General features: G+C 33.4%; 1 protein-coding gene across 1 annotated transcript in view; it reads right to left on the reverse strand.

Annotated features, from left to right (window-relative positions):
• The window catches only part of DYNC1I2 (dynein cytoplasmic 1 intermediate chain 2), a 79,810-nt gene that overhangs the window by 50,688 nt on the left and 17,788 nt on the right, over positions 1-11,334 (reverse strand). The window contains exons 5-6 of the mRNA XM_042782203.1: positions 4,939-4,956; positions 4,132-4,222 (exon numbers count right to left, since the gene is read on the reverse strand). Of these exons, the coding sequence (XP_042638137.1) occupies positions 4,132-4,222; positions 4,939-4,956 (109 nt within the window). The remainder of the gene's footprint in view (positions 1-4,131; positions 4,223-4,938; positions 4,957-11,334) is intronic.

The following is an 11,334-nucleotide window of genomic DNA, read 5'->3' on the forward strand; positions in this document are numbered from 1 at the left end:
CTTGCCTACTGGGTAAATATTTTACACGGGGTCTTCTCCATTCAAGCCAAATCAAGTGATAACTAGAATAAAAGGCACTTTTTCATGTTGGCACTCTTACAGGTTAGCAACATAAAAGATAACTATGTTCAGTACTGTATGATGCATAGATCTTTATAAAAAAGTTAAGCACAACACATTTAGTGCTACCATTTTTGCCAAATATGTTTCTCACTTATATAAGATATAAACTTTAATACATAGCTAATGCTATCACAATATTTTAATACATCAAATGATTTTTCTATTTTATTTGCATATATAATTTATCAATAAGCAATTGGATGAATTAATCTAGATAAAGCCTTCATTTAAAAATATAAAGAAAGATCTTAGAATTCATGCAGGATTGTGTGTACGCAATGAAATAAGCCAAAGTGAAGATATATTTTGTATTAAGTTACGAACAGCAACAAACTTAGGCTTTGTTAAACCAGAAGGGATACTATGAGATGCTCTCCAAGGAATGTTCTGTTCACATCCTTTGCATTATATGAGAGCCCTAGATGTTATCAATGACACAGGGCTCCTTGTTGAAGATGTCATTTTAGTTTAAAATCAAGACAGACTTCAAAATACAGGCAATACATTGAAAAACATATATGACTACATTAGAGGTATCTGTAGACATATAAAATAAAATTCCAATGTAATCCCAAAGCCTGAGAAACGAGTTGATTAAGAAAGAAAAACGGAACAGGAGTTATGGAATATCCAATTGAATAACTAACTGTCACCTAAACTTTAGAAAAGGAGCTCTGGTGGAGTAATGGGTAAGGCATTTGGCTGCTAACCAGATAGTTGGTGGTTCAAAACCCACCAGCTGCTCTATGGGAGGATGATGAGGCAATCTATTTCCATAAAAATTTACAGCCCTGGGAACCAAATGGGGGTTGCTAAGAGTTGTAAGCAACTCGATGGCAGTGGATTTGGTTTTGGTCTTGGAAACTTTAGAAATGATAGAAGTGATTAAGGAAATGAACGAGAAACTCAATAAAACACAACTTCCTAATGTGCAAAGTTAGAGAAATACCACATGTCATGGCCTTTCATATTTTTTCATAAATTAGCACCAAGCCCAATAGAAATCCTTGGCACTTAGAAACAGTGATTTAGACACGTTTGGATAACATATTTGGTAGTGTCTAATCTAGCTTTTCTTATTCTCTGAATGTACTGATCCTAGACACTGTCTTACCACAACTAATGAAGTTCAGTGTATAGGTTCACATGTATTGCACATACATTTTCCTGTGATGTTTCTTCTCCTCTTTATTCTTTCACTGTTACCATCCCTGTTCAATTCAAGTTCTTTCTTCTGCACTCTCAGATTCTAGCAGTCTTTTAAAATGATATGTATTTATAAATGCTATTATTTGACTACCAACATCACCATCAACAACATTAATTTTCTTTCCACTATGGAATCTGGAAATGATTTAGTGGAATTCAAAGTTTTTTTTTTCTCTCTCTCTCTTTCACACACACACACACACACACACACAATGAATACACTCAGCCCTCTTACAAATTAGTGTTTCAAATAAGTCTATACTCTCAAAGGAGAAAAACCATGCATAAATTAAGATTTAAAAAGATGTAAGATCATCTGTTTCAAGATGAAGATTTTCTTTTTTCTTCTACTAAATGTAGACACAATTTTAATTTGTATTCACTCTCTAAAAAGAGCACATATTCAAAAAGGTATCAAACCACCTGTTTTATTGTTTTATAATTTATCCTTAAAAAACATACACTATATTTAGAGTTTTTCAATAAAATGAATAGTGTCTTTAATTTAATGATATAACTACTAGAATGTAAGTTCTATGAAGGCAAGGACCATGAACATCTTATTATTTTGTGGTAACACACAGTTTGTGGCAACAGAAAGTTGGCAATACAATGAATATGTGTTTTATACATGCATAAAGATTCTTCTTAAACAGTATTTACTCCCTGTTCTAATTTACAATATTCCAAAGCATCTCTACTAATCTCTATGTTGTCCATACAATTCAGAAGTAAATATTGATTTTAAATATTAGGTATATGTTATGCAGCACTTTTGAAAATAAACCTGCTAACATTACATAAAATGTTACTACTCCTATTAAAAAGCAGAGACAATGAGTTCAGAAATGAACAAAGTATACTATATACATAACAGGAACATACAAAGCAAATAAGCAAATTTGATAAATATAATAGTTTTTTATTTTGAGAATTATTTTTATTATAATATTGAAAAAGGGAAAAAATTCTTCACTTGAAAATAGCAATTATTTCTTATAACAGAGAAATACTAACATATTTATATAAAAATACAGAAGTATGAAACAAATAAAGCCCTAAAAATAAGTTTAAATACATACAGTCTTTAGTCTACAATACATATTATTTTACAAGGTGATAACATTATTTCTAAAAGAAAAGTTTTGAGTTTTTTAAATAAAAAGAGTTGTATCATTTACCTCCAATAATATTGCTTAGATTTGTAATATTTGCGATTTTGGTTCTAAACACAGAACAGTTTTGGAAAGCACATCTCAAATTCAAAGTAGTGAACCTTCTGTGCCTTCTAATTGTTAATCATACCCTGATTATTCAGGGACTGATTAAAGTACTGAGCTTGTGAATTATCGTCACCCCCACCCCTGCCTTTGCTTCTGTTCATCTGCCTTCTCTTGTGAATATTCGTTATTTGTTCTTTTTGGTTATTGTTTTTTTCATTATTTGCCTTTAGCTTTAATCAGAGGGCTTAGCGCACACACACAAAAAGGAAAACTTCTATCACTACTTTTAAAAATATGTATTAAATGACTTTGCTGAGGAGGACATTTAATTTATTGTTCCAAAATAAAATAATTTATTGTTCTGAATCAGCTGTGGATTTTGACTAGATATGTTTAATCTCATTTTAATTGTCACAAGAATTAAAAAAGATATATATGATAGTATTAAAGAAAAACTTGTTATTATCATGTGAAATGTATAATACAACAAAGAGTAAAAGTAATAATAATAACACTTTGCAAAATGACCTTTAGAAGGAAGTGGAAATCTTACTGAACTTTTTTTTTTTTTAAATTGTGATGGGTGAAGATTTACAGAGCAAATTCACTTTCCATGCAGCAGTTCACATATACTTTGTCTCACGTCACTGACAACAGTTTGCCACAATGCAACAGCTCCCCTCTCACTTCCTCCCCATAGTTACCTCTTCCCAGTGTCCATCCCTCCATACACACCTGCCCATGAGCTGTCTCCCTGTGCATAAGCAGCCCTTCTTTCTCCCATGATTGTTCTCTCCAAGGAGTGTATCTACTTGAGGTAAATGTTTAACTCATATGCCTGTATTTTGTTTGACTGAAAACCACAGATGTGGGTTCAATTTCAGACCTGAAGGGCAGCTAGGGGCCATAGTCTCAGTGGTTCCACTAGGCTCTATCGGACCAGCAAACCTGGTCCCCACCTTTTTTTTTTTTTTTTTAATTATTTTGAGTTTTGTTCCACATCTTACTGAACTTTTGTAAAGCAAGTGCCAACATGTACGCAGGCTCCTAACATGAACCTGAAATATAGTTTTACAAGGAAGATACAAGTTCAGGAAAACTTGGCAGTAAACACTCTCAGTGTTTCTTTTAACAATTATTCCTTATTCTTGGTATTTTACAATTACTTTCTCTTAATTAGCAGAACTACTGATTTAATAGAACAGAATTGGATGGCTTAACTGAATTGTTTACATTTTCAATCACTGGATGGGGAATTAAACACAGAGAAGTTTCATACTATTTATAGCACATCCACATAACCAATATCAAGTCTGTTTAAACAAAAAATTTTAAATACATTAATACCTCTATTTTAAAAATAATTAGCATAAATTAGTTAACTATTCAGTACTAATTTAATGCAGTGTGATAGTTAAAATATTGTAAAAATATATTTTTTCCCAACTTATTAACAATTTCTGTCAACTAGATTTCAAAATGCTAGACTAACTCAATACAAGTTTTTAAGAGTCCCTCTAAAGCATCAACACTAAATGATTTCCATCATTAAAAGAATAAAACAAAATTACTGTACCTAGATCCCACGGCGCCATCTCCAGAGTCTTGGCTTCCAGCTTCACTTGGTGTACTCACAGATTTGGAAGATGGAGACATAGGAGGAGGGACTAAATAGTGAAATAGACAGGTATCCGCTGTTACTACACGGAGAGGTTGCTCAGCTTATGACGTTTCAAATGTAATTTGACATGAAATAATTAACAAAAGGAAAAAAATAATGGCAAACCAAAAAACAAAAATACATGAATGAAAATGAACAGTAGAAAGAAGAGGGAAAAGACAAAGTTAACAATGCATGCTGACGATTCATGCACTTTCTCTGGCAAAATGCATTTGGGCTTTGTATTAAAAAAAAAAAGAAAGAAAGGCAGGATTATGGAAGGATGCAGCTTCATCTCAGCCATCACCAAACGTGGGCCCAAATTTTCAAAGGAGAACATTCCTTCTCCTCTTTCTAACTTCTTATTTTTAAGATTACTACATGATAAATTATATTTATAATTGCTGTCAACATTAAAACTCTGAAATATGCCTCATTGAGTCATTTAATCTCTGGTTTTCTGAGAACACTAATTTTTATGTAACAATTGTTCTTTGAACAATTAATGTTTAAAATGATTTCATATTTCCTCCCACCAAAAAAGCCATTTTAGACAAATGACTGTGGCTAAAGGAATGACTCCTCTAAAATGTCCATTAGTTTTCAGTAATTTGGGTGAAAAATGCAAACAGGCCATAAAACAACATGCCTTCCAGACATGATGCATAACATAAAGTGATGCATGCAACTTAAACAAGGCAAGACTTATGGTAACTTCCTTACCCCAGTATTCAGAAAAAACTGAAGTGTACAGACAAAGATACAGACACCCAAAATATTCTTAATCCCTTCTTATAGAAAAATACATATTTTTCATAGTATATAAAACAAACAGAGCAAATGTTTTCCCCTAATTGTCAGCTTTTAACACTATCTAACAACAGTTGAACGTGCATATTTCATGCTATTATATTTGTAGAACTTTTTGATTACTGTTGCAGAGTATATAGGAGGATCATCACTGCCATCTTCTGGTTACATTTTACCACAAATGTCCCCAATCCCAAGTATCCTTTTAAAGTAATTTTCCAATGTACAATATTAAGTCACTAATATATTCTGTGTTGAGCTGCAGGCTCTTCTTTTCAGAGTCTACCCAAAAGAAGTTCCTAGTTATATGAGAACTAATCTATGGAAATATGGATTTAATAAAGTCTGTGCTTTTAGTACAATCAGTCACTGAACCCTTCAAATTATGTTTAAATATTTGCAAATGCTGCAGTAAACAGCAGGTTTGATAATATAACAAAATGTACAACTATAGTATGATGAATTACTTCTTAGAAGTCTTTATTTTTTCAATGATAAATTTTAATAGTAATCAATAAAATCAGGGAAAAAAAATAGCTACAATGTTTGTTCCCTGAGATACAGTGGTTAATTCATCCTTAAATTTCAAAAGACTTTTATAAAAACATAATCAACTGTTTCTAATTGTGTGGTTAAATCTCTCAAAAACAATCAGAAGACCAGATTACTTCATAGAGTTCATATATGGGTAACAACTGTGCTAGGTGCTGTACATATAACTTAAAGTAGCTAAAAATGAATTGTATCTGAAGTTAAAAAAATATTAATGTTCCCTAGCTTCTCTTAGGGTGTATTTCTTAAGTGATTTTTCCCCTCTTTCACTGTAAGGCTTCTCCTGACTAAAAAGGAATGAAGAGTAAAATCTACCATATGCTTGCCTACTGTGCTGTAAGATGAATAAATGTTGATTAAATTATAATGAAGCACCATAATGTTTTCATATTAAAGATTTTCAAAGAAGAAATTTTGTATTCTTTTAGTTACATCTTTTAATTTCATATTTAAAAAATAATTTTTCCAGGGATATATCTCAGAAGGATTGGAAGGAAAACAGCAGAACATCCTTATGAATCTAATTATTTGTGATGAATTATACAATTCTTTTTCAGTTTAATATCTTTTTTTCCCCTTTCTGGTGGCTTCAAGTAGCAATATCTCCACTCAGTAAGTTCAACAGTATCTTACTTGGTTAAGGCTGCATTTTTTTTTTTTTTTTAAATATATACCATCTCAAATCCCTTATGGAAATAGGTTAAAAAGTAATAATACATAAATACACTAGCTAGTTCTAAAACAGAAATTTCAGAAATAAATGATAATTAGATAAAAATCTCCATTCCAGAACTATATTCTTTCTGCCAAAAGATAGTTCTCAATCAAGCTGATGCAGAGAACTCGTAAAGGACTCTTATTATCATTTGGCCTAGCAACTTCATTTTGCAACAATAAGTAATATAAACCACAGAAGGGACAAACCTGGGAAAAGAAAATTACTGCCATTGAAAAAGGAGGAATGTTAATAGAAAAAAAAAGGAACAGTAACTGTTATTTGGTGACTATCACATTTTAACCCAATTAGTCTAGAAAAATCAAAGAATACAGTAATTGCATAATAAAGCAGTGCCACTATACTCCCAGGCATCCAAATGACCTTGGAAAAAAGGAAAGAGTGCATTTATGAAGGTAAAAAACTGAGCAACTCATAGCCTCTGAAATCTCAGAAAATGCTCAAATCTGAAATTTATTTTTAAGAATGGCTTAAGAGTACAATCAATTATCTATGAAAACAGCATAATTAGCTTTTGCCAAGTATTTGAGATATGATTTGATTAGAAAGAACAGTGATTCAATTAGAAACACTTTCACTCCATAGTTCTGTATATAAAATGGTCCCAAACCAGGCTTTAAATTATACAAAACAAAGAAATCAATATTAGCATATATGAGTGTATGAATGAACCTAAGCTTCTTAGAAGTTTAGAGCAACAACACCTATTTTCTTCTGAGGGAAAGAAGAGGGAAATACGAAGTAAAATGAAAACAAATCTACCAAATGGCCTTCACAAGTTGAGTAAGTAATATTGTAGGACTATGATCATTAATTCCGTAGGGCAAAAAGTCAACCAAAAAGATCTTTCCTGCCAACTTAGTCATTAGTTTTCCAAGGATATAAAATTAACACTGCTGCCTTTTGGAGAAACAACTACAACACTTTTAAATTTGGGAATGCACCTATATTTAGAATTAAAATTAAGTATGGGCCGACACAGAACCCATACAGAAATTTCAGGGAGAAAGGATTGCAAATGGCCCGATTATTTTTTTAAGTAGAAAGAAAAGCTCTAGCAAGAATAATGTCAGGGGCTTTTGCCAGGAGGAAGGACTCAAAAAGGTGATCATCAAGGAAAATTAACATAGGGAGTAGAAGTGCTGGTCGAACATAATGAAATAGAAGGAAGGAGCTTCTGAGATGACCAAAGCTGTGAGGTCTCTTCTAGCTCATCAAACACAGCCCACATTACAATAATGCCCTCTTGTGGATATAAGTGCTCTTAGCCTGGAATTTTGCTGATGTGCCAAGACTCAAAATGAGAATAAACAGCTGCAAACATCCATTAAAAATCAGAACGTGGAATGTACTAAGTATGAATCTAGGAAAACTGGAAGTCATCAAAAATGAAATGGAACACACAAAGATCAATATCCTAGGCATTAGTGAGCTAAAATGTACTGCTATTGGCCATTTTGAATTGGATAATCATATGGTTTACTATGCCAGGAATGACAAATTAAAGAGGAATGGCATAGCATTCAATGTCAAAAACAACATTTCAAGACCAATCCTGAAATACAATGCTGTCAATGACAAGATAATAGGCGTATGTCTACAAGGAAGACCAGTTAATATGGATTATTCAAATTTATGCACCAACCACTGAAGCCAAAGATGAAGAAACTGAAGATTTTTACTAACTTCTGCATTCTAAAACTGATCAAACATACAATCAGGATGCACTGAAAATTACTGGTGATTGGAAGGAACTCTGGTAGCATAATGGTTAAAGCATTCAACCACTAAACAAAAGGTCAGGAGTTTGAACCCCATTAGCCACTCTGTGGGAGAAAGATGAGGCAGTTTGTTTCCGTAAAGATTTACAGCTTTGGAAACCCTGTGGGGCAGTTTTATTCTACCCTAATGGGTCGTTATAGCTGGAAATCTACTCAGTTAAAGTCGGTTTGGTGATTGGAATATGAAAGCTGTAGTAAACACAGAAGCAGCATTACTAGTGGGAAAATACAGCGTTGGTGATAGAAATGATGCTGGAGATCACATGATAGAATTCTGCATGACCAGTAACTTATTCATTGCAAATATCCTTTTTCAACAACATAGACAGTGTCTATACACGTGGACCTTGCCAAATAGAATAGACAGGAATCAAATCAACTACATCCGTGAAAAGAGATGATAAAGAAGCTCAATATCATCAGTCAGAACAAGGTCAGGGACTGACCGTGGAACAGACTATCAGTTGCTTACAGGCAAGTTTAAGCTGAAGCTAAAGAAAATTAAAACAAGCCCACGAGACCCAAATTCAATCTTAAATATCTCAAACCTTAATTTAGAGACCATCTAAAGAACAGATTTGACACAATGAACACCAATGACTGACAACTAGACTAGTAGAATAATATCAAGGACATTATACATGAAGAAAGAAAAAGGCCATTAAAAAGACAGAAAAGGAAGGAAATACCAAAATAAATGTCAGAAGAGACTCTGAAATTTGCTCTTGAACAGTCAGTAGTGAAAGTGAATGGGAAAAATGATGACAAAAAAGAGCTAAACAGAAGATTTCAAAAGGCAACTCTAGAAGACAAAGTAAAATTATTGTAAGGAAATGTGCAAAGATCTGGAAAAGCATGCGTCAGGGCTGTATCCTTTCATCATACTTATTCATCAATCTGTATGGTGAGCAAATAATCTGAGAAGCTAATGATATAAAGAACAACGCAGCATCAGGATTGGAGAAAGAGTCATTAACAACCTGCGATATGCAAATGACACAACCTTGCTTGCTGAAAGTAAAGTGGGCTTGAAGCACTTACTGATGAAATCAAAGAATACAGCTTCAGTAGGGATTACATCTCAATATGTTGTTGTTGTTGTTATGTGCCATCGAGTCAGATCCAACTCACAGCGACCCCTCCTTAGGTTTCTGAGGCGGTATCACTATGGAAGTAGATTGCCCAACATCTCACTCTAAAGAAAACAAAAATCTTCACAACTGGGCCAATAAGCAATAGCATGATGGAGAATATACTGAAATTGTCAAGGATTTCATTTTACTTGGATCCACAATCAATGCCCATGGAAGCAGCAGTCAAGTAATCAAATGACATATTGCACTGGGTAAATCTGATGCAAAAGAACTTTTTAAAGTGTTAAAGAGCAAAGGTGTCACTTTGAAGACTAAGGTGCACCTGATCCAAAACAGTTATTTTCTATTGTCTCTGATGCATGTGAAAGCTGGATAATGAATAAAGGAGACTGAGGAAGAACTGATGTCTTTGAATTATGGGGCTGGTGACAAATATTAAATATACCAAGGACTGCCAGAAGAATGAACAAATCTGTTTTGGAAGAAATACAGCCAGAATGCTCCTCAGAAGGAAACTTCATCTCACGTTCTTTGGACATGTTACAAAGAAGGACCAGTCCCTGGAGAGGGACACCATTCTTGGTAAAATAGAGGTTCAGTGAAAAAGAGGAAGACCCTCAAGAAGATAGATTGACACAGTGGCTGCAAGAATGGGCTCAAACAAAGCAACAACTGTGTGGATGGCACAGGTTGGGTAGTGTTTTGTTCTATTTTACACAGGGTCATTATAAGTCAAAAGCAATTCAATGGCACCAACAACAATCTCCCTTAAGTGTTTCATTTCTTTTATTCTTTTTCAATGTACTTAGAGCACAAGATATACAAGAACTAATGTCTTTGCCATCCCCTCAAATGCTTTTTCTTTTCTGCTCTTTAAGCTTTTATGTATTAGTCCCTCCTAGTTAGAAAACCTTTCCACTAAATTACATTTCTTCAAAATACTCTCAAACACCCATCATGATGAAACCACTCTAGATTAGCCATATCAGATACTGGTATTCATAAATTCACATCCTTGTTCCTTCCCATTAAGTATTTATATATACTTCTCTACACTTATAGCTAGTTACTGAGCATTTATTATGTTCCTAACATCTGCACTTTCATGTACATATGTATAAGTTTTTCCACAAGACTTTTACTTCTTAGAGGCAAGGACAAAATCTCATTCCTTTGAAATCTGCTCCAAATAGCTATTGCCAAACAAGTGTTGTTCTATTAATTTAAGGGTCACAGTGTTCTCTTGTTTTAAAATTTGTAAATTTGAGTTTGGTATCAAATGTAATTTATGATTTTTCTTATTTCATTTTCAATATATAAATACGAATTATAAGTATGAGTTTTTGAAATATATATTTTGTAGAGATCTGCTTGCTTTGACAAAAATAAAGAATATTAATTACTATCTACCCTACGTATTATCTAATAAGTACATAAAACAATTCAGAAAATTAGCCTACCAGAAAATTTAAGACAAAAAACAAAAACTAGTTTTAAACATTTGAAGAAACACAGAAGCAAATAATCTTACGGTATTAAAGTGCTATATTGTTATTGTTATGTGCTGTTGAGTTGGCCCCGACTCACAGCAACCCCTCCTTGGGTTGCCAAGGCAGTATCATTACGGAACTAGATTGCCCAACCTTCCTTCCGAGGAGTGGCTGGTGGGTTTGAACCGCCAGTCTCCTGGTTAGCAGTCAGGTGCCTTAGGCTCTATGCTACCAGAGCTCCATTATTCCTTTTCATGGAACAACTCATTAAAATTATGCTACCCATCAAACCAAACCAACTGCTGTCAATTCAATTCCAACTCATAGCAATCTTACAGGACAGAGTAGAACTAACTACCCCATAGGGTTTCTTAACTTGGCATGTGGAGAGCATTCTATTTAAAAATATTCAAAAGTTACAAACTGCTAGGAAAGGGGGGAAAATCAAATAATACATATTTTGACTAGCAAACTTCTTTTGCAAGCCATGTCTAAAATAAACTTTTTTTTTTTATTGTGATTCGGGTGAAAGTTTACAGAGCAATTTTTTTTTTTTTTTTTCAGCTCACATATACTTTGTCTCAGGACATGGACTAAAATTTACAACAATGTAACAGCTCCCCTCCCTCCCCATAGTTACCTTTTCCCTGTGTCCT

Source organism: Orycteropus afer, unplaced genomic scaffold (genome assembly GCF_000298275.1).
Source record: "Orycteropus afer afer isolate SDZICR_OR568_19922 unplaced genomic scaffold, OryAfe1.0 scaffold00001, whole genome shotgun sequence".
NCBI classification, from domain to species: domain Eukaryota; kingdom Metazoa; phylum Chordata; class Mammalia; order Tubulidentata; family Orycteropodidae; genus Orycteropus; species Orycteropus afer.